The 23,997-nt window shown below is 42.0% G+C and overlaps 1 protein-coding gene across 7 annotated transcripts in view; it reads left to right on the forward strand.

The window, feature by feature from the left end:
* The window catches only part of LTBP1 (latent transforming growth factor beta binding protein 1), a 199,293-nt gene extending 175,712 nt beyond the window's left edge, over nucleotides 1-23,581 (forward strand). For all 7 annotated transcript variants that reach the window (XM_035108252.2, XM_035108243.2, XM_035108244.2 and 4 more), the window contains 6 exons: nucleotides 208-336; nucleotides 4,300-4,440; nucleotides 4,997-5,167; nucleotides 16,803-16,928; nucleotides 21,208-21,357; nucleotides 22,587-23,581. In XM_035108252.2, coding sequence (XP_034964143.2) covers nucleotides 208-336; nucleotides 4,300-4,440; nucleotides 4,997-5,167; nucleotides 16,803-16,928; nucleotides 21,208-21,357; nucleotides 22,587-22,756 — 887 coding nt within the window. In that variant the 3' untranslated portion in view covers nucleotides 22,757-23,581. The remainder of the gene's footprint in view (nucleotides 1-207; nucleotides 337-4,299; nucleotides 4,441-4,996; nucleotides 5,168-16,802; nucleotides 16,929-21,207; nucleotides 21,358-22,586) is intronic.
* Nucleotides 23,582-23,997: the final 416 nt, after the last annotated feature.

Raw genomic sequence — 23,997 nt, forward strand, 5'->3', positions numbered from 1 at the left:
CTGCTACGCCTCTAGTTAAATATTTTGGCTGATAAATGGTAGAATCAAATGGTAGAATCAGAGTTTTCTCCATTCTTCATGACTGCAAACTCTCTTTTTATTCCTCTGTGATGTGCCTATCCTGGCAAGATAGACTAAAAATCATATTCAGCTGAAACGGCCATGAAGGACTTCCAACTTATTCCTTCCATTATCATTTTTCCACAGATGCTGATGAATGTCAGCTCTTTGGGCAAGAAATATGTAAGAACGGCTTCTGTTTAAACACACAGCCAGGCTATGAGTGTTACTGCAAACAAGGCACATACTATGATCCTGTAAAACTCCAGTGCTTTGGTAAGTATACATAGAATCATAGAATCATAGAGTTGGAAGAGACCACAAGGGCCATCCAGTCCAACCCCCTGCCAAGCAGGAAACACCATCAAAGCATTCCTGACATATGCCTGTCAAGCCTCTGCTTAAAGACCTCCAAAGAAGGAGACTCCACCACACTCCTTGGCAACAAATTCCAGTGTCGAACAGCTCTTACTGTCAGGAAGTTCTTCCTAATGTCTAGGTGAAATCTTCTTTCTTGTATTTGAATCCATTGCTCCGTGTCCGCTTCTCTAGAGCAGCAGAAAACAACCTTTCACCCTCCTCTATATGACATCCTTTTATATATTTGAACATGGCTATCATATCACCCCTTAACCTTCTCTTCTCCAGGCTAAACCTACCCAGCTCCCTAAGCCGTTCCTCATAAGGCATTGTTTCCAGGCCTTTGACCATTTTGGTTGCCCTCCTCTGGACACGTTCCAGCTTGTCAGTATCCTTTTTGAACTGTGGTGCCCAGAACTGGACACAGTACTCCAGGTGAGGTCTGACCAGAGCAGAATAGTGGTACTATTACTTCCCTTGATCTAGACGCTATACTCCTATTGATGCAGCCCAGAATTGCATTGGCTTACCGTGTCCCCATACTCTTTACATTTGCCAACCAGCACTGGGGAATGAGATTTTAATTCTTGGCTGCTCTTACAAATTATTCACACATGAAAGCTGGCTGATTCTATTTTCTCCATGTAATCCTTCGAAACAGTGCCTGAGTACTTTGTGTATTGGACTGTATATGACTAGGAGCAATTTGCTTGATTGCAGTGGCTGGAAGGAATGTAGTTGTGGTTGCAGAAATTGCTTCTGGCTTCATATCTGGGTGCAATCCAGTTCACATTGATGTTTCTCATTTAGATGTTTCTCCTCTCTCCAATTGCTTGTTCCTTTATTTTCATATAGTGCCACTAGTGTTTGTGGCACTTTATGGTGTCTGCCCCCAAAAGCATACAAGCTAAAATTTGATACAGAAGAAAAGGAGGGAGGTGGAATCAGGAGCAAAGAGCAAAACAATGTGTGATTGCTTCAGTTGCAAGTTTAGCAGGGTGAATTACCCTGTGGCATAGGAACTAGAAAGTTATGTCATAGGCTTCATGGAGAAGGTAAAGTTTGAGGAGGGCTTTGAAGGCAGTAAAAAGGTGGTGGCATGTCAGTGTACTAGAAAGCAGTTCCAGGCATGCAGTGCAGAAAGCAGGGACTTACAACCCATTTCCTCTCAACAGCTCCCAAAGAAATTCATTTTATTTTGTTACTACATTTATATCCCACCTTTCTTCCATCATGGAATCAAAAGTGGTGCCCATGTAGTTCCATGGCAGTCACCCATCCAGGCACTGACCAGACCCAAACCTGCATAGCTTCACCTAGGTATGGGTTTCATGTGCCTTGAGGCATTACCCTGTGAAAAAAATAAAAACTGTAACAAATTCATTAATAAACTAGAACACAATTTAAAGCTCAATTTATGTACAGTGATACCTCTGGTTAAGAACTTAATTCGTTCCGGAGGTCTGTTCTTAACCTGAAACCGTTTTTAACCTGAGGTACCACTTTAGCTAATGGGGCCTCCCGCTGCTGCCGCGCCGCTGACGGACAATTTCTGTTCTCATCCTGAGGTAAAGTTCTTAACCCGAAGTACTACTTCTGGGTTAGCTGAGTCTGTAACCCGAAGTGTCTGTAACCCAAGGTGTCTGTAACCCGAGGTACCACTGTAGTTGCAACCACTCCCTGCCTCCCAGGAATGTCTATTTTCCATGGTGTAGATTTCCCCTTCCCTTAGGCTGCTGCTCAGCAGCTGCCAAGTAGTGAGTTTCCCTGCCGTCGACTATCATATATCCACAGTCAGAAATGCAGCAGTGGCATGTGGCCTTACTTTGGTAGGTTTCTCACTGAGCCTTCTCTACACAGAGCAGAGTTGTGGAATACTGTGCTAGAAGATGCAGTGTTAGCCACTAACACAGGCTTTTTTACAGGGTTGGACAAATTTGTGGAGGAGAGGTCTATCACTGGCTGCTAGTCATAGTTGCTGTATCCTGGAGGGTCAGAAAGAATGTATCTCATGACTACCAGTTGTTGGGAAAGGACATCAGGGGAGAACTGGTGCCATCATGTGCTGCATGTACATTTCCAAGTGGGATCTGTTGGCCACTCTGGGAAACAGAATGCTGTTCTGATCCATCACAACTCATCTTACATTCTTAGCAGTGGTAGCTAGTGCCCACTGGAACTGGTAGGGGAGAAGGCAAAGAGGTCAACAGTTGGTGGAGCCAGAGCCCATGAATGCTTCCCATCCTCCTCCCTGCTTAGTTCCACAAAAGCAACCCTGAGACTGAGAAGGAGGCAGGAGACATCCAGTGCTACCCTAAGAAGGCAGGCGGGGCAGGGTCCTATTTGCCCTGATGGACCAGCCACCATTGGCTCTTAGGAAACACACAGGTCTTGTAGAGATGAGGCAGAATTTCTTGGAATACATTTTTATCCTCAGAAAATTTCTGAGATTTTTCTTTCTTTCACCCACTTAGAAGAAACTTCTAAGCAAAACTTCTCCAAATATGTGCCATTGTTTTACTTCTTTGTTTGTTTGTGGGGGCCACCATTTCACCCCTGCAATGCCCCAGGAAGACACTAGGTCCAGGACACTGTGAAGTTGCCAGCATAATTGTTGCCAGCATAATTGTTGCTTCTACCACTTGCCAGCAATATTTATTTTATTTTATTTTCTTAAAAAATACACCCTTAGGACAAACAAATGAAGGTCTGCTACTGCTCATGGTGAGCATCACCATTGAGAAGCTTTTGGGGGATTTCTCCTGCCCCTGGAAAAAAAATGATGGAATCCTTGTACCAATCCCCTAGCCAAAGTTTTTCTGGCCACAAATAGAGTAGATTTTTTTGGCAGGCCATTTGTGCACAGCTCTAAAATCTTGGCAAGAGTGCCAAGAAACTGGCAGAGTTTGAAGCAAGTTGCTAATCCTTTGGGAACTCAGCATATCCTTAGTTTCTAACTGGTTTTACATGGACATTATTCTACCTATCTGTAAATCTCTACAAGAGCTATGTATAGCCTAGCCCTCTGTTCTTTATACAGTACATGAGGACATTATTGGACTCATCTCTGGCAAATGTTTTTTGGTTTGTTTTTGCTTTTTGTTTTGTAAAAGATCCATTTGAGGAAATAGGTATTTTTAAAGCACAATTATTCTCCCCCACCAAAAAAACCCCACACACACACCCCACCAGTAGCTGATATGCAATATGGAATAGCAATTCACACTCTTGATGATCATAAATGTTCTTCCAGTCTACTGAACTGCCTACTAATTCACTTTTGCCATTTGACTGAAAATTATTCCTAGTCACGACCTTCACTTTTGCAGTTTAAACAGAAAACCATTCTGTGTGGAATAATGTAATGAAAGGAAACCACAGTAAGAGACTCAATCACCTTGGGCCCAAAGAACTTTACTTTCCTGGTGTAAAGCCATTTATTTCCTTTAAAGTTGCTTCTCTGTAAAATGAGTAGACAGGGATAGAGCTGAGAAATAGCATGTCGGTTTCTGTATTTTTGCAAAGATTGGGCAGCTTTTGATACATGTGGTGAGAAGCCTCTTGTTGTCTACAGAAAGAACATAGGTGGAGTTTGTCCAAAACCTGCTTGCCAATAGATCAGAACAACACAATCTATTGTGTTCATCAGCTTTCTAGGCTGTGTATGATTAGTGCATGAAGAAGACAAGGAAGATGTTATCTGTTTCATAGTTCCTTTCTTTGGGCTCTTGCCAATCCTGATGTAGATATATGTTAAATTTAAGAGAGAATGCACTGCAGAATCAGTTATTTTCCACAATGAAAATGCTTTATTTCCTAAACCGGATTGCAAGACACTGATAATTTGTTTGCTATGTTCTTCATTTTCATTTTTAAAAGATACGGATGAATGTCAAGACCCCAACAGTTGCATCGATGGCCAGTGCGTCAACACTGAAGGATCTTACAGCTGTTTCTGTACACACCCAATGGTTCTGGATTCCACAGAAAAGCGATGCATCAGACCAGCAGAGTCTAGTGGTATGCCTTATTACATGCATTGCAAGTGAAGAGGTTCAAGAACCAAGTAAAAAATCACAGTCAGGCAGGATTGAATAGGGTTTTCTTTAAACTGTTCTACTGATTCCTTTCTGGAAAAGGTTTGGTTCACGTCCTCCAAGCTTTTCTGATCATGAGGAAGAGCCCAAGCTATGGTTCCTCCCTACAGTAGCATTGGCCTTTTTGTTTTCTTATTTAAAACTGGGTTAAGCTTGGCATGAGGTGGAGCTTTAGTACAGGCTCCTCCTCTATGGTCTGTGGCTCTGTGCTGGGTATATTTCACCTGAAGCATCTGGAATTGGCCAGAGTCTGAGACAGGATTTAGGATAGAACAGTCACTTACGTTCTGAACTGATTTTAATTACATTGTTAGCAGGGTTTTTTTTGTGCACAACATTAGAAAAATGATCTCTTTATTTTCAGGGAAATGGAGCTCTTGCAATGTAAGTCTTGAACACAGTTGAACACTGTACAGTACTGATTTGTCTATTACAGTGCAGGCGTCGTACTGATCATGTTTCTGTGCCTTCTGCTTCAGAACAAACTGAAGAAACGGATGTCTACCAGGATCTTTGCTGGCAACATCTGAGTGATGATTTCGTTTGTAGCCGGCCTCTTGTTGGAAAGCAAACCACTTACACGGAGTGCTGTTGTTTATACGGGGAGGCGTGGGGCATGCAGTGTGCCCTGTGCCCCATGAAGGACTCAGGTAAGGCATCTCCTAGTGACTGGAGGAATATTTCATTACACATCGTTCACAGAAACTGTATTCCCCACCCCCTTTGGATCTGCCCACTTCACTGCAGGAAGGACAGGGACACAGGTGTGTGTGTGTGTGTGTGTAACATTGGTGTCTCTTGCGCTGCACCCCTTCCACACTTTGTGCCCACAAACATTCTTTGAACCTGTGAAAAGTGCTGTGGAGGTCTCTTCCAGGGAATCTGTTTCATGAGCATTCAGCCTAATTTGTAGATGATGTTGGCTGTTTAATGAATGTTTACTCTGATTTGTTTACAGGGAAGCTAGACAATTGACTGCATTCACACCACGCATTTAAAGCACATCCCTTCTCTCCCCACCTCCAAAAATCATGTGAACTGTAGTTTGTTCAGGGTGCTGGGAATTGTGGCTCTGTGAGGGGTAAACTCCAGTTCCCAGGATTCTCTAGGCGGTGCTTTAGATGTGCTTTGAATGTATGGTGCCTATATAGCCGATGTTGCATCAAAGCAGGCATTATCCCACACTTTTCTGTCTGTTTTCTTTTCACTTTCCTCATTGGAAAAGTCTGGTCTTTTGGGGGAAGTGGGTTTGTTTCACAAGAACTCCAAATCATCTTTAATTGCACAGCCAGAACTTGCCAGGGTGTGATTGACCCCCCCCCCCCAAAAAGGAGAAACAGTCTGGAAGTGGCCTGAGTCACTTTGCATCTTATAGAACCCAAGCCAATGTGAGTTTATGATTCATTTCAATAGGGTACCATCCCTTCAGCATTCTGTAAAGTTACTCATTTCTGTCTCGTGGTAAAACTTTAATAAATCCATGGGAAATCCTACAAGTGAAAATGAATGATGCATTTTCTGTAATAGTATGTCAGTTTTACCATGTAAGGCTGTATTTAAAAACATGACGAACCCACAGGAGAGTGGTGGGGAACTGTCACCTTGTGGGTGGTAATATTTTCTCATATAATAAATTTTATAAATTGCTTTTGAGTTGTGACAACAAATCCATGGAGACTTACAACAAGGTGATTGGTTCTAGTGGTGTGAATATGTGAACTCACCTAACGTTGTGGTGGTTGCCAATATTTTAGCTTCTGAGAGGGAGGAGTAAAGGTAGTGTATGTAACAAAGCACATTCTCCAACACTAAATAACATAATGGTGGGATAATACAGAGATGTATAGTGATATTTTCTAAAGCGGAGGTAGTCAACATGGTGCCTACCAGATGTTGCTGGACTGCAGTTTCCATCTCCCCTGACTACTGACCATGCTGGGTGGGGCTGATTGGAGTGGGAGTCAAACAACATACAGTGAGCCACAAGTTCCCCATCCCTATCCTAGGGAATAAGCCCCACTGAACTCTGTGGGACTTAATTCTGAGTAAGCCTGCGCAGGGTTGGAATGCTAAAGCCAGATCTGTGTAAGAAATTTTTGTCCTTGGTAATATTTTCCTCTAATATTTTCTTGAAATGTTGGAAATCTTTGTGCTGGCCCATTTCTTTATAGAATGCTGATGCATTGTTGGCATAACACCATGCTTTTAAGAGAGTGCTGCAAATATTTGGCTAATACGTGGCTAACCTTTCGGCATTTTAAATAACCCCTCTGAAATCCATCTTCTGCAAACTGCCCATCGAGTTAAAACGGCAAATGTATACTGAATTTGTTTCCTGCTTTCTCTGAGTGGCTCCGTAAGGAAGAGTTTAAGGGAAGGAAGTTGTTTTCCATGGCAGATGTATAGCTGTTGTATGCCCTGCAGGGCTTCAGTATGTTATATAATTATTCAATTTCCTGCTTCTAATTGTCTCTGTTGTGCGTAGGTGCCCTTACTTTTGGCATTCACTGAGATCTTTAATCTAAGACTCTCATATGGAAGATGGATGTAGCCATCATGGTACCCCCAGATGTTTGTTTGACTCCATCTCCCATCAGCTTCAGCCAGCATGGCAAATGGTTACGGTTGATGGGAGTATTAGTCTAACAGCATCTGAAGGGCACCATATTGACTTCTCCTGATCTAGAGAGTCTCAGACATCTGCACTATTTTAAGCTGATTCATCCTTTAAAAACAAAACAAAACCCACATTCCAGCAACTTTTCTCCACACAATCCAGCAAGCTGTGTTTTCAGTTTCACTGAGTGGCAAGATGGGCCAAGTGGGAGGTGGAAATGGGGTGTCATAAAAATCCAAACAGGAATACAGTATGGTGCATGCGTGGCTTCTGGTTTTGATACTGCGGCTGGCTAGAAGATTTTAAAACATTTTCCTAATAAAAACTCCATATTTAATGCAACAAAACATTTTCCATTGGAAAGAATTCCTTCATGACCTTTTATGAGTTTTACATTTTTGATTGATTATTTAGATTCTATTGTCAAAACTCAGCTTCAGGCATCACTTGCCAGCTACCACATCACAGTGTTTGAAATCAAGCAAAGCTGAGGTTGTTTGTTGAAAGTCACTTGAATTTCCAGAGGTCAGCGGATTCTGTGTGAATCAGATGTCTTAATAATGAACTGTAAAAAAAAAAAAAACCCACCTCTCTTTCATTTCATCTCAAGCAGGACGGCTGGTATTTTCTGTAAATTTTTGTCAGTTAAAGTAGATGGTGGTATTTTTTTATTTTAGAAAGGAACATTGTTTTCCAAGACTGATTCTTGTATCAAAAAGCACATTAATGCATCGCTGTTGTAGCCTATTGTTTATGTTGTTGTTATTTATTCAGTTTATATATCAGCCCCACATATAATGCATTACAGTAGTTCATGCAAGAGAGTATGGAGAACTGAGACCAGGCTCTCCTGGTTTAGGAAAAGCCTTAGCTAGTTCATCAGCCTAACATGGGCATAAGCACTCCTAGCCACAGAAGGCTCTAGTGATGACTTGAAATCCCAGAGTACTCCCACACTTCAGAGGGAATGCAACTCCTCCCAGGGAAAGCTGTACATCTGATGAATGGATACAGGAGCCACCCACCCACAACACTTCCATCTTTTCAGAATTCAGCCATATTTTATTGACCTTCATCCCGTACATCACTGCTTTCAGACGACTGTCTAGCACTTTCAGAGCCTCTCCTTATCCTGGTGGAATGGAGATACAGAGTTGATTGTTTCCAACACACTGGGGACACCATGCTCCAAATCCCTGGATGGTGGCTCCCAATGGTTTCATATAGATGCTAAATAGCATAGGAGACAGAATGGACCCCACAACCCCAAAGCCATGGAGATGAGCAGCCATCTCCTTGTACTCCTGTAACACAGCACCTCCAACTCCCTCCTCCTTGAGCTGCTCCTTGAGCTATTCCATAAAAAGAAATGCCAGGCAATCTAGCAAAATCATAACTGAGTGTAGGGCAGTATATAAATTCGAAGAAGAAGAAGAAGAAGAAGAAGAAGAAGAAGAAGAAGAAGAAGAAGAAGAAGAAGAAGAAGAAGAAGAAGAAGAAGAAGAAGAAGAAGAAGAAGAAGACAACCTGTATCTGGAGAGACGCAGGGGGAGTGCTGCCCTATTACTTCTAATTGACTTCCATGTGGCTGAATGGAAGGACAAGTGGGACAAAAGACACACATCATTTTTAAAACAAGGGCTGCATTTGCATATGGTGCTAAGCAAATGTAGGAAAGTGATGGCTCCCAAGGTGGTAATCACAGCCGCTTTGCTCTTCCTTGGTTCTTTCAGCTCAGTGTGGTCCAGCAGCTAAGCCAAAGTTTGGCTTAGCATGCCATCCACTCCTCCTTAATCACGAACTGCAGCCAAGATTTGTTTTTTGGCAACAGGTCACTGTTAAGGAGGGTTCAGATGATACACTAAGCCAAATTTTAGCTGGTGCACTACACTGAACTGCACTGAACCAAAATAAACCAGGACAGCTAGCTTTGGGAGATGTTTTGCAGCCACAAGGCCACATGGTACCACAGATCCTGTATGCATTCCCTAGCTGTCCTAGTTTGCTGGCACAGGGGTGGGATGTTACATTGGCACATAGGATCTGTGGGTTACACTTTAAATTTTTATGTAAGTCATGTGTGGTGTTTATGGATAAATAAATAGAACAAACACAACTTGCCCCAATTTCAGTTGTGAACTACAAGTGGATGCTAAGCAATTAACATTCTTGTTTCATTTTTGGTCGCCTGTAGTTTTCCATATGTGATTCAGAATGCAGTACAGTGGAATGCAGGGGCTCAGTCGGTAATTAGCCGATATATCTGCCGTCTACACCTTAAAAACATTTACCATTTTGGGGAAATTTCCCAAGAAAACCAGAACTGAATTGTGTATGAAAGAATCATTTGCCCTTCAAGGTTTAGTGTTTAAGAACATAAGAAGTGATTATGTTGGCTCAGAAGGAAACTTTCACACCTCTCAACCAGTAGGTCATAGGTTCAAGTCCTGTCTGGGAAAACTGGACTTGCGCCATATTGCAATCTTAGATTTATATATTGATGGGGCCTGATTTACTACTGGAACTTCATGTTTATTTCCATGAATATATTGAACATATGGTTACAGAGAACAGGGGAAACAGAGTATTTAGATCATTTCTGCTTTTACCAAAGAACATGCTGTTTTCTGTTTCTGTGCTATGCAGTTGGTTTTTAAATCAGAATTTTCTTGTACTCAGAGATGCAAGCAATGCACATTAAAAAAATTCCACATTGTGACTTTGGGTAAGGTTACTATTGTCTGTCTTTTTCCAAAATAGTTAGAATAACCTACTTTTGAAGCTGGCTTCAACTTTTTGTGTGCATTTCATTCTGGGGATATTTTGACAGTCTGCATTTTAAAGTTGTAGCAGTGGAAAACAAATCAATAACCTGAAGAAAATAATATCTGAAACTCTACAATTCCGTGAAAATATTATCAGGATGATTGATTTATGTGGGGATGAAGAGAAGGTAAAACTCCCAGCAATCATAAAAGAGATTTGGGGGTGGTGTGTGTTTCTGATTCATATTAAGACAAAACATACATTCATGTAAATAGTGAGTGAGAGATTGGCAGATGATTTAAACCATATAAATAATTGGAATGGGAGGTGCCATCTGACACACTTCTGAAGCTGCAACCTCCTGCCAGTGCCGTAGGCTGAAATGCTGGCACAAAATACTTGGGGTTAGGTTTCAAGTCTTCCTTCTAACACAGACTCGCAAGATATATCCAAACCTCCAAAAGATTATTAGTCATGGCTATCATATTCAACCAACAATGATCAAAATATGGACATGATTTTTCCATAGCATATGACACATATTTCCTTAGCTGTGAAGATGCCATAATTCCACAAGAGTGCAAAATGAGCTAGACTGAGGTACAAAATGCAGCTTCTTTAGAATCTCACCTTTTATTTTTAAATAATAATAATAATAATTCTCTCAATATTACATCATGTCTGCTTAGAGATAAGTAGGATTGAATTCAGCGGAGCTTACTCTCGGGTCTGTAGGGTTAGGATTATTATAGCCTTCATCCCTAGTGAGTAGGGCTTTGCTTATATAGCTATTTAAAAAATTATATAATGCCAGGTCGTTGTAGCCATACAAAAGTTACAACAACAATGAAAACATCAATAAATATCAGGGGGGTGGGGGAGAACAATAAGTACTGGATGGTTTAGAGAAAATTCACATTTCAAAGGCCTGTAAACAGAACACCATTTTTAGGCGATGACTACAAGAATGCTAGGATGATTCCTGCAAAGAGTTACACAGGGTAAGACCTGCTACACTAAAAGCTCAGTCCCTAGCAAAGGCCCCATCAGAGGATCTCCGAGATCAAAGTGGGACACTGTGGGCCCAATTTGTTTAAGGCTTTGTGAATTAACACAAGAACCTTGAACCTGGCCCAGTAACGAATTGACAACCTGTTTTGCTTTGTGGCTGCAAAGATTACAATCCTTACAGCTGAAAGGGTAACTTTAAAAGTGTATGAGCAATGCCTGCCAAAATCGCAGAAGCCAGAGCCCATGGTGGCAGACCTGTGTCTTAAACTTGGATTGTTGTGAAATGCCTATGAAGTGGTAGGTGATACTGTACATGAGAAATAGGTGGGAAGAGACTGTTGAAGCTGCCCACCACCCATGTGTTCAGTTCCGCTTCTTTCTCCGGCTGTCCCCCACCCCCCCCCACCCCCAGTGTGACTGTGAAATTGGAAGTTGAGACAGTTCCTTGCATAGAGAAGGGGAGACTGAGTGGGAATACATTGCACAATCAGTTCCTAGGAGGTAGCGATTGGGTTCCAGCCTTCATTGTATGAGAAATTTCTCCATGGCTGTGTGGTTTGAGAGACTGTCTCTCAGCAGCATCTGCAAATTGGGCATAACATGGATAAGTGTGTATGTCTTTGGCAGGCATCCCCAAACTGCAGCCCTCCAGATGTTTCGGCCTACAACTCCCATGATCCCTAGCTAACAGGACCAGTGGTCAGGGATGATGGGAATTGTAGTCCAAAACATCTGGAAGGCCGAAGTTTGGGGATGCCTGGTCTTTGGCATCTTCAACAGAATCAAGTCACAGATTTAAAAGAAGAAGAAGAAGAAGAAGAAGAAGAAGAAGAGGGGAAGGGAAGGTGGAATTCTTTCTTTAGAACAGGGAAAGTTCCAGCTTCTGTGTCAGAAGCTGTGCATGTTTCATACTTTTGGGTTTTCATGAGAGCAAACTAGTTCCTTATGGACCACAAAAAGCAAATGGGAGAGCAATGCTAAGCATGTTTACTCAGAAGTAAATTCCCTCCCTGAGTTTAATGGGGCATATTATCTAGTTAGTGTGTTTAGCATTCATTAAGGCAGTTAAAACTGGGTTATTAAGGAATAGGTTTTAAAATATTTAAAACCGGGGGTTTTCTGCAAAGATAGCTACTGATTTTATACAGTAAAAGCCTTCTCACCAGAGAGATCTGGCCGAAAATGCATTTATTTCAACAGCTTTCCTAGCTACAATTACAACATGTTTCTCCAAGGCACGAGCTATGCTTTTCCAGAGTAGCGTTGATGCAAATAACATTTTAACAATCAGGTTTTTGTTAGCAAATGACTGGGAAAAATTGATTAAATTATGATTGGAGCAATTTCTCACTGCAGTTTAATAAGTATTTCTAGCAGCTCTGCAAGAGTTTCCTCCCCTTCTCTCCCCACATCATCCTCTCACTTTTATGTTTCATTGTTCAAGTTTCAGGAGGGACTAGCCAGCGCTGTTGACATCAGATTCCATCTCTTCCTGGATTCAGTTGTCACCAAGTGAAACAAAAGCAGGTGGTGCTTGGAAAAGGGAATCATAGATGCCTGAAGCCATTCGTCACTCTGACAGGGTTTATTTGCATCGCGTACAACGTGTCACTAAATCTGCTGGGCAGTAAATATGGTGGTAGCTTTCCAGAATGCTGTATAAAATGATATACTAGATTAGAAGGCCTCTAACACACCGCACAATGTAATTACCTTGATCCTCAACACATTTATTTTGGCTTATTTCCAAGTAAGCATGCTTAAGATCATAGGCCTGTCACATTCCGCACCAGCTGTGAAACCACATGGGGCAACTAGAACTAAGCCAAGTAAAAGTGTCTGTGCACTTGGTAGTTTGATAGTGTTTGCTGTGGGCACACCAGTGTTTCCTGCCATATTGTAGTTTGAGAGCCGGAAGAATGAAATGCCCCTTCTGTGGAAACACCATCTTTGATAAGATTTTGGGATTCTCGTTTGAAGCACGAATAACACACTCAATTTGGAGGCTGCGTGCTTCCTCTTTTCTTTCTTTTCTCCTTTCTTTCTTTTCTGGACTGCACATTTGACCAGTTCCTTTTGAAAATGGGGGTGCAAGAACTGCATTTGTCACCCTGGATCCAATAAAGAAGAAGCTGTGCTGGCTGGGGCTGATGGATGGCACATCTGGCCGGCACCAGCTTGGCAAAAGTTGACTGGGAGGAAAACTTTGCTTAAGGTTTTAGCTGTATTTGCTGACTAAAAGTTCCAAGCCGGATTTCTCCCCCACAGTCTCCTGCCTCTCAGAACTCCTAGATCAGATCCTCTCTGAGATCAGTAGCTCTGTTTCCTAGGGATGGGTAACACTGTCAGTTGTGGTTTATCTCAGTCTCTTGTTTTTCCAATCTTAAGTTCAGTTCTCCACATTTCCACATCAGTTTGTATTTTTTTTTTGTCATGTCCTCATGAAAATTCATCAGCATTTTAGTGTGGATTTCTTGTAGTGTACAGTACATATTTTTTCTACGTGATTTTGCCTGATATACACATATTTACAGATCTCCTCCTAATACAATAATGTGTTTTTGTATGTCCTTTTCAGTAATATATGAGTTTTAATGCAAATTTACCCTTAGTATCTGTATTTTCATATATATTACTTGGCTAGAGAGCTGTGCTACTAAATCTGGAGGGTGAGGATTTTGAAGGATGGCTGCATTTCAGTTCCCATATTGTCTCAGCAAGTGTGAATTATGTAGGTTCACCTTTCAATGCAAACAAAATCAAATTTTCCCTGATGTTTCCCTCACAGCCTCTAAAGCTCTAAAGTTCATTAGCCAGGGCAGACATATTCCATGGCACTATCACAGAAGCATAAACTTGGGAAGAATCGTGTTTCCCCTGGTACAAACTGTTAATGTTTGCATAGTACAGAAACTTTATAACTCTTCACCATAGGCTTGTAGGAAGGTGCTCTAAACAACAAAGATATATACTATTATTGGTAGGGGGGAATACATTATGCGGAGTCACTCTAAGGTTGACAAGTTAAAAGGTAAGAAGTTAGCAACATAACCTTTTGTCCCCCAAAATAAATTGTGTATATTATGGAGCTGGACTAAGAAGCAAGCCTTTAAAAATAAGGGATTACAGTACCTTAAAATATCAGGTAACACCTAGATATCATCTTAAATCTGGGGAAAGAAAAATGCTTATATTCCAATCCTATGCTTGTTTACTTTAAAACTCTTTCCTATGTAGTTCAGTATGGTTCCCCCCCCCCAGGTGTCCTTTCAACTGAACCAAAAGGGTGTTTTCACAAGTAATGATAAATATTACCTTTTACACTATTGGCTATTCTCTACGGTGAAAAGTAGAGAACGCATTTTAAGCAGCATAGAATTTAGATTGGAATTCCAGGTGCAGGACTAACAAAAGGCAACAAAAGAACAACTGCTGGATCTCTGGTCCAGCATCCTGTTACTACAGTAGCCAACCCGATGCCGATGAGAAGCTTGCAAGCAAGGCCTGAGCACAACAGCATCTTCCTCTCCTGCAGCTTCTAGCAAATGGTCTTCAGAAGCATACAGCCTCCAACTGTGGAGGTCTGAATTTGAATTCTTTATGAAATGGGCAAAGACAGGCAGGTCAGATGTTCCAGCCCGCTGCTTGAGGGAGGCAAAAGAGCAGCAAAAGAAGGAAACTGTTATTCCCACTTCAATCAGCGTTGAAATGTTTATATTCCATTAATTTTATTGGGATTATCCATTGCTTACATCACTGGATGGCATGTTCTTTCGGTCAGTAAGAAAACAGCAACAACAGCAAAATCAATCATAATTTGACCAGCCCCTGAGAAAGATGCAGACCAGTTGTGCAAACAGAAAATGATGCGGAGGGAAAACTCTTGTTTCACTGAAAATCATGCTCATTTCAAGGAACATCGATTCATCATAGGAAAGTACCAGTGTACTTGTCTCCTTTAGAACCAGAAATTATGAAATCATTTGTACTTGGCTTTCATGCATATACTTCCCTTCCAGCTTTCCTCTTGCACTGGCTGTTCTTACACTCAATAGTTATTTTGTTATATATGTAATTCTCTTGGTAAAAGTGTTTCATGCAAAAAACAACAACAACCCGTTTGGTTTATTATTATAGTGTTGGCTAGGTGATCATGCATGCATACCTAGTATAAAATAATGTACTGTATAGAAAAACTCTTCAAGATACCTTATGTACTAACCCACATACTGTAGTTAGCACATAGTGCCAAACCAAGTTTTTGTGTTGCAGGAACAAACTCAGTGTTTGTGCACTCCTCCATTACCCCCTTGTTTCACATTTTACACTTCATTATTTTCTTCCTGGTTAGTGGAAAACCATAACTTGCCATGACATTTGAACCAGCAAACTCTGTTTTCCATGTGCCCTGCAAACCAGGATTACAAATCAGTGTTCCCGGTCCAGATGTAATCGCACACTATGGTTTGCTACAAACCAGCAAACACACATAAACACATAAACACACACACACACACAAATTAACAAGAGGGAACATGCAAACCCTGGGTTTATTCCCATAACAACAAACCATGGTTTGGCGTTTCATGTGTTCTGATCCAATCTAATGTATTTCTATATTGTTGTTAATATATTCATTGTGTGAGACAGCAGAAGTAGGAGGCATAAAACAATGTTTCTCTGAACTTTGGTTAGGCATAAAGGTTCCTCTTCTAATGCAAAGCAACATATGGAGTATAATTGCTAGCATTTATAGCATTTATAATTGCTATACTGTAATTGCAAGCATTTATCCAGCATGTTCAAGTGTTCAAAGCACACCACATATTAGTGTAGCAACCATTCCAACAATTCTTAAGTCAGTTTTAGAGCCCTAGTGTTGGACATTGTGTGGCTTGCCTAAGGCCACACCCCCAATTAAATGCATAACAGAAAGAAGATTTGAAGAATGAACTTGGTGGCTCACAGCTTAGTGTCTTGGTGGCTGCAAAACAATTTCCTTCCGTGAAAAATGCAGGGCCATTCTCAGAACTGCACCAGCAATGTATATTACTTGTGCTTCACTTCTGATTGCCTAATTCTGTGACTTAAAAGGAGCCACACAAGGACAGCAGCCTTATCATGTGCGAGGAGCTGCTGAGGATCCCAAGACCACCAGTGTCCCTGCTTTTATTTTAATAGAAAGAGGTTTGCCTGACAAGTAGTTTCCAGAACCTTGATCATCCTGATTGCCCTCTTCCTCCAGCTTATCCTTCTTAAATTGTGGTGCCCAGAATTGGACACAGTATTCCAAGTGTGGTCTGACCAAGGCAGAATAGAGTGGTACTATTACTTCACTTGATCTGGACACTATACTTCTGTTGATGCAGCCTAGAATAGCATTAGCTTTTTTGCTGCTGCATTACACTGTTGACTCATGTTAAGCTTGTGATCCACCACTTGCTTAGTAGAAAATCCTATTAGGCTGCAGTGAAGCTTTAAGTCACGTTTCCTACCACCCTGGCTTGACCCCTCTCATTTTGAAATTCTTGATCTAGTAACAAAGATAGCAACCCTTTGCCAGCAATCTGGCTTTTGTCTTTCATGGGCCTTCAATCCCCAGTTTATGAAACAGAACAAGCCGGCCAGAATTAAGCAAGGTTCAGATGAGGTGATCAGAATGCCCTTTCTTAGCCTTGGAACTACTGAACAATGACACTGCTCATGATCGCTAAAGTTGAGTCATGGCAGCATTATATTTAAGCAATCTTCCAGGAAAGAAAGCAATATGTGGGCAACAGACTTAGGCTTTTCCAATTAAGTGTGATACACTAGCAAGAGAAAGAAGCATGGGATATCTTCATTAGGAATGCATTCCATTGTAACTCCTGTTATGCTTTGCTCACTTCCAGACGATTATGCCCAATTGTGCAACATTCCAGTGCCAGGATCTCGGAGGCCGTACGGGCAAGATGCATTGACTGACTTTGAGGAGGAACAGTATACTCCGGAAACTGATCCATACTTTGCGGAAGACCGTAAGCAACCTTTGCTCCCCAAAACTAAAAATTAGTAGCTTGAGTTCCTCCTGCTTATTCAGTAAATAAATACAATGGTAATGACAATAAACTTCTGTGTAGGTTTGAATGAGAAGCATAGGGGATGGAGCCCTCACCTTCAAATCACTGTGGTTTGAAGGAGAAATGTGGACAGGGTGCCCAAAAGCCCTTTGTAAGCATCCCTGCATGAGGATATTTACAAAGGGCTTTTTGAAAGCCCTGTGCTTCACTTTGAAGTTCTTACAATCAGGGCTTCAAAGGGAAGCATCACATGACATCACAATGAAATCAGGTGTTTGACAAGAGAGCCCCACACACCTGTCAACCTTTGCCCACCAGGGATGGAGAAGATAAAGATCCGCTCCTCCAGCCAACAAAGGTTCCCCACCCTGGTGCAAGGGGAGGGGAAAGGAGTTAGCAAGCTGTAACGCGGGTGGCGCTGTGGGGTAAACCACTGAGCCTCTTGGGCTTGCCGATCGGAAGGTTGGTGGTTCAAATACCCATGACAGGGTGAGCTCCTGCTCCCGTTGTTCGGTCCTAGCTCCTGCCAACCTAGCAGTTCGAAAGCACGTCAGAGCGCAAGTAAATAAATAGGTACCGCTCCAATGAGAAGGTAAATGGCGTTTCTGTGCGCTGCTCTGGTTTTGCCAGAAGCGGCTTACTCATGCTGGCCACATGACCCAGAAAAACTGTCTGCGGACAAATGCTGGCTCCCTCGGCCTGTAAAATGAGATGAGCGCCGCAACCCCAGAGTCGTTCACAAATGGACTTACCTGTCAGGGGTCCGTTAAAGGTGAAGGGACCCCTGACCATTAGGTCCAGTCGCGGACGACTCTGGGGTTGCAGCGCTCATCTCGCTTTACTGGCCGAGGGAGCTGGCGTACAGATTCCAGGTCATGTGGCCAACATGACTAAGCCGCTTCTGGCGAACCAGAGCAGCACATGGAAACACCATTTACCTTCCCGTCACAGCAGTACCTATTTATCTACTTGCACTTTGACATGCTTTTGAACTGCTAGGTTGGCAGGAGCAGGGACTGAGCAATGGGAGCTCACCCCGTCGCGGGGATTCAAATCACTAACCTTCTGATCGGCAAGCCCTAGGCTCTGTGGTTTAACCCACAGCGCCACCCGCGTTACCTTTTACCTTTTTAAGCTGGCAGAGTCGGAGGCAGGCAGGGTTGGCAAGCAAAGCAGAGTGACGTGAGCAGGGGTAGCAGACTCCAGTAGATGCAGTAAAATATATTTGGACTCCGAGGATCCTTATTCTTTATCTTCCTCTGGGTAGATAGCACATGGCATGGTTCCTGCTTGATACTTGGGAGTCTGTTGACGCAGGCCTTCCGTGACGCAGTTCCTGTATGTGCACACTGCAAATCTTCAGTATCATGTGTGAATTAAGCAGTGATTAATAAAGTGGCTATTCCAGCTACGTTGTGCTTATCACTTCCCTGTTTCATTTAGTCTCTTTCCTGATAGTGTTTGGTTAAAATATATCGTATATCAAAAAGGGAAACAAAAGGGGGGGAAAATAACTCGGAGGAAGGCAAGAAAGTAGTTTCATAAGAAAGTGTTTCATATATTTCATTCCTTTCAGCAGAGGCCAGCCTAATGATTTCATCTCTGCTGAATGCTGAACAAACTCAGTTGACTTATGCAAAGTTGTATAAGGTCCAGCCATTTCCATTTCGTATGACTTTAATTAAACAGAGCAGCTCTCTGAGCTGAACTATAGCTAAATGGTAACATTGTTTAAAAAATTGCAAAACAGCGTGTACTGGAAACCATGGGAAGAAATGATGCCATAGTCACAGGGGTAAAAGGGGATATGTTGGGCAAAGAAACCCCATTATCTGCTGGTATTAGTTTGCTGTTTAAGTTGTAATGCTTTCCTTTAAGGTTTTCATTTGGATTGTGGGTTCATCTCAGTGTGTTAACCTCTGGGTGGCATAGATCAGTGTTTCAACACAGGTTCCACATTCAACCACTGCCATCTCTATTTTTTTAATCAGTAATAGGGATGAGGAAACAGACCCTGGAAAACCATTCCCAGTTAGAGTGGGTAGCCATGGGCTAGATACACCCAAGGCTCACTCTGAAGAGGGGAACTTCATACATCCAAGGCACAAATGAATGTGAATGGGTCTTTCTTCAGTTAAACAATAAGCTCTTTGTTTAAAAGGGGAGGACTTCTGCATGCATTGTATTATTATTTTTTAACATTTATTTATTTACAGCATTTTTTACTTTGCCATTCAACCAAAAAAAAACCCGATTCTCAGAGCAGCCTACATGCAATCAATTAAAGTAATTGTTTCATCCAAGGCACCATTTCTGAAAGTTCTCATGATGACCAGCTGGATGGAAGCCGTTCAGGGGCAGGAGGAGCCCTGTGGAACTAGTCGAGCTAATGGCCTCGTCACAGTTGAGAGAGGGAGATCCTCATAGAGAGAGTCCTTCAGCAGGACTGGATTAGCTTTACCCAGTGCTAGTTCCTAAAGTAAAGATGTGCTGCAGCTTTCACATAAAAGATTCTTGTGTTTTGCCTCTAATTAATCTCAGTTTAGTCTTGGAGCTGCTTAGAATATAACAGAACCTTTATCTCTTAGACTAGTGGCAACTGAGGAATATATCTTGAGGGCATGACTATTTCCGTGTATCCCAAAGAACTTGGGCCTTCTTTTTTCTAGCAGCATGAGTCCACCATTCTGTTCACCATACCCAAAGGAGTCCTGTGGGCTGTATCCTGTGAGAGTACAGCACAACATAGGCAACAGGTTGTAGATGTGGAAAACTCAACACATGGCAATTGCTGAGATGCTTTGCACAGACTTGCTAGGGGTAGAATAGGACATGACACTTTCCATGAAAGTTTGCTGTAGTTTGTTGAGATGAAAACACCTCCAGTCATATTCATGTATACTTAAAAGGAAAGGTGCATTCACAGATATATTATTACCGTACTTGTTTATAGTACAGCAGAATGCAAACAGCCTTATATTTAGTTACAGGTAGGTAGCCGTGTTGGTCTGAGTCGAAGCAAAATAAAAAAATTCCTTCAGTAGCACCTTAAAGACCAACTAAGTTTATATTTTGGTATGAGCTTTCGTGTGCATGTGGTATCTGAAGAAGTGTGCATGCACACGAAAGCTCATACCAAAATATAGCCTTATATTTACTTCACTAATCTGTTGTATATTTCTATAATGAGTTTTGTTCACGTTTCCAAACTGCTGTATCTCTCTTATTAGTTCAGGCTTATTGCCCAAAAAAATATCTGTGGTTGTTTAATAAGATTGGGTCCACAGCTGCTTAGACCACATTTGGGGAAAGAAAAGACTTCTCAAAAATTATCACTTTGTGGACTGCAAATTCCTCAGATGTTCTTTGTGCTTGACTGCCATCTGCAGGACTGTTCAGTTATTGCTTCTGGGAAATGTCTATCCTTTTCGTAAATTATGTTTAGGTTGTACCTACATATTACAAAGAAAATATGGTGCTGCAAAACCCCTGTTTCTCTTGTGGTTCCTTGAAATTGAAATTGACCTTGACCTTGAAGTGTGTCCAGATTTTTTAAATTATTTATTTACTTTTCTACTATGAGCTCCATGGAGCGCCTAATGAATGCAGTCCTGTCTTCTGCAAAACAGCAACAACAGCATCTTATTAACTTATTGGCACTTCAAACATTTGGGCTAGTTTATCTCTGTATGCCCTGAGCATAACATCACAGCCTGTGACTTTGTTCTGGAAGCTTTTCAAGCACTCATTGTAGGCTGAGAAAGGCTTTATTTAGGGTGGTAACACACTAGAGAAGGGGACGCGGGTGGCGCTGTGGTCCAAACCAGGGAGCCTAGGGCTTGCCGATCAGTAGGTCGGCGGTTCAAATCCCCGCAGCGGGGTGAGCTCCCTTTGCTTGGTCCCTGCTCCTGCCCACCTAGCAGTTCGAAAGCACATCCAATTGCAAGTAGATAAATAGGTACCGCTCCAGCGGGAAGATAAACAGCATTTACGTGCGCTGCTCTAGTTCGCCAGAAGTGGCTTAGTCATGCTGGCCACAAGACCCAGAAGCTGTCTGCGGACAAACACCAGCTCCCTCAGCCTATAGAGCAAGATGACGCCGTAACCCCAGAGTCATCCGCGACTGGACCTAACGGTCAGGGGTACCATTACACAATAGAGAACACCCTTTGGAGGTTGGTGCATTAAGACTCTACAGCTATTGAATGCCATCATTTCCTATGCTTTTGCTGTCCAGGTTTCCGGAACAGCTTTGAGGAGTTACAGGCAGAAGAATGTGGCATTCTGAATGGATGTGAAAATGGACGCTGCGTGAGGGTGCAGGAAGGATATACCTGTGACTGTTTTGATGGTTACCATTTGGACATGGCCAAAATGACATGTGTTGGTAAGTGGATGTCACATACAGGCCACTTGCAGAGTCTGCCAAATGATAAGCCGGCACTCTGATTTTGATGATCAGATTTGTTTTCGTGTTTAAGGGTTTCTGAATCCTACGCTTCAGCGGCACATTCCACTGGGAAGTTCTCCTGCATGTGCCCCATGGAAATGAGTGGGAGCTGTGCAAGAGATAAGCAATGGTGCAGCTCCTCTTGCGTTTCAATGGGACTTGCACTCAAGAGCTTCTTGGTGGATTGCGCCCTAAATGCAGGGGCTCTAAATTCCTGCATGGTTCACATGACTAGCAGAAGATGTGAAACAATCAGTGCAGAATGTGCAGCCCATGTAGTTGACTTCCCTTGGTGACTGTAAGAATTTACTGGAAAGAAGGTACCTGCCTCTTCCTACACTCCTAGGAGTGAAACGAAGTAGTGCCTAAGCAGGCATGCATAAAACAGTGGCCAGCCAGGCCCTTTTGTCTAATCAGTAAAATTTACCTGCCACAAGTGCTGCTGCATATGTATGTACACATGCTGTAACTTTAGGCTGTTAGTGGACAAATTAGGGTCTTTTTAATTATGTTCAACTTACATGACAGGTAGGACGTGAGTGGTGCTGTGGTCTAAACCACTGAGCCTAGGGCTTGCCGATAGCGGTTCGAATACCCGCAATAAGGTGAGCTCCTGTTGCTCAGTCCCTGCTCCTGCCAACCTAGCAGTTCGAAAGCATGCAGTGCAAGTAGATAAATAGGTACCACTCCGGCGGGAAGGTAAATGGCGTTTCCGTGCGCTGCTCTGGTTTTGCTAGAAGCAGCTTAGTCATGCTGGCCACATGACCCGGAAAAACTGTCTGCGGACAAACATCGGCTCCCTCAGCCAGTAAAGCGAGATGAGCACTGCAACCCCAGAGTCGTTCGCGACTGGACTTAACTGTCAGGGGTCCTTTACCTTTACCTTTTTACATGACAGGTAAAGTTTTACTTGTGTATTTGTCCTCTATTTGAACACCATTACCTTGCGTTGATGGAAAGATGATGTCGTGCACACAAACGTAGCCGCTTTTCTTGCTTTTCTTTGCACAAGATAGAAGACCGCAGACTGGACACTGAAAGTTCTCTTGTTAATCGCAGATTTGAATGCAGGGCTGCTGGGCAAGTCACAGAAAACTGCGCTTCCCTCAGTCTTTGACAGCATCGAATACCACACTATTTCTGACCTTGTTTGCTTTTCCTTCTAGATGTGAATGAATGCAACGAACTGAACAATAGGATGTCTCTCTGCAAGAATGCCAAGTGCATTAACACAGAAGGATCGTACAAGTGTTTGTGTCTCCCAGGCTACGTCCCATCGGACCAAGCCAATTACTGCACACCCCTGAACTCAGACACAGAGAGTGAACTGGAGTAAGAGAAGAAGAAGCTGCCATGTAACTTTAAGCCCATATACTCTGCACTGTAAAAAGAAAAGAAAAGAAGCGTATTTAACTTGAGTTAAGGACGCTCCTCATCCAGATGTTGGCTGTGTGTGGAAAACAAGCAATAAAACGTGTCTTCTTAAAAGTGAAAGGTGATGGTTCAATATACATCATCTTCACTAAAGCAACAGACCAAATGGACACATTTCCTTGTATGGAAGAAGCAATTAAGTATATAGTGTGTTCATAAATAAAATTCACAGGAAAAAGCAAAATATGCTGTTATTTTGAACAGAAGGGTGGTATTGTGTTGTTGTTGTTTTACTATTGCTTGGTTTATTTGTCATTTAACTAGTTGTGAAAATATTTTATAGGCCCGATTTTATTTAGCAGTTCTTTGCCTACTGTTCCTTTGGAAGCTTTCCCCTTTTGATCCAGTATTGCAATATAAGCAATTTTCTAACGGTTATACACAAAATAATGCTCGTCTTTGTCTGGAACATTGGCCAGTGACTTTTAAAATTACTATAAATGTCTGCCCTGTGGAGCAGACACTGTTTTTTAAAAAATAATGTACACTTCATGGAGATAAATCCATTGTATTCATTTTGTATTCCATGTGGCCTTTTACTGCACTTAACATGCCTTAGAACCTGCCTTGCCAAGTTTCAAAGCTGCTAGAGGACGACCATTGAATATCTTTTGTACTCTGTAACAAAAGATCTAAGCTCCTGTTTGTATTGTAATGTGTAAATTAAACACAGATCTTGTATTGGTTACCCTAACATATTAAAGCTGTATATTAAAACTCAATAAAATCTACAATTTTTTAGAAAAAATGAAGTATGTATTTGCTATAAGGTTTTCTGTTACTGCTTTGCGATTATTTTATTACAGCATTTTATTATAATGAAAATACCTGAGCTACTGTTCTTGACAGCGTTTTTTTTATTTTTTGGCCCATGACATTTCCCTGACCATGGCAACTGTTGCTACCACGTAGATCTATTTAGATGGAAGGTGTACTAATATTTTTCAGAAATATATATGATTCATTCTCCATAAGGAAAGCATGCCATTTCGCAGACTACTGCAAACTTCATCAATTTCAGGTGGACAGTTTTGTGTAAAATTTCATTTTATTCTTCTAGCCACTAAATCAGAGGAGCAGAGAGCCATTATTTCCACATGGGCAGTTGAGGGACTCAAGAAGCGGAAATAGCTGCATCAACCT

This window comes from Zootoca vivipara, chromosome 3 (genome assembly GCF_963506605.1).
Source record: "Zootoca vivipara chromosome 3, rZooViv1.1, whole genome shotgun sequence".
Lineage (NCBI taxonomy): Eukaryota > Metazoa > Chordata > Lepidosauria > Squamata > Lacertidae > Zootoca > Zootoca vivipara.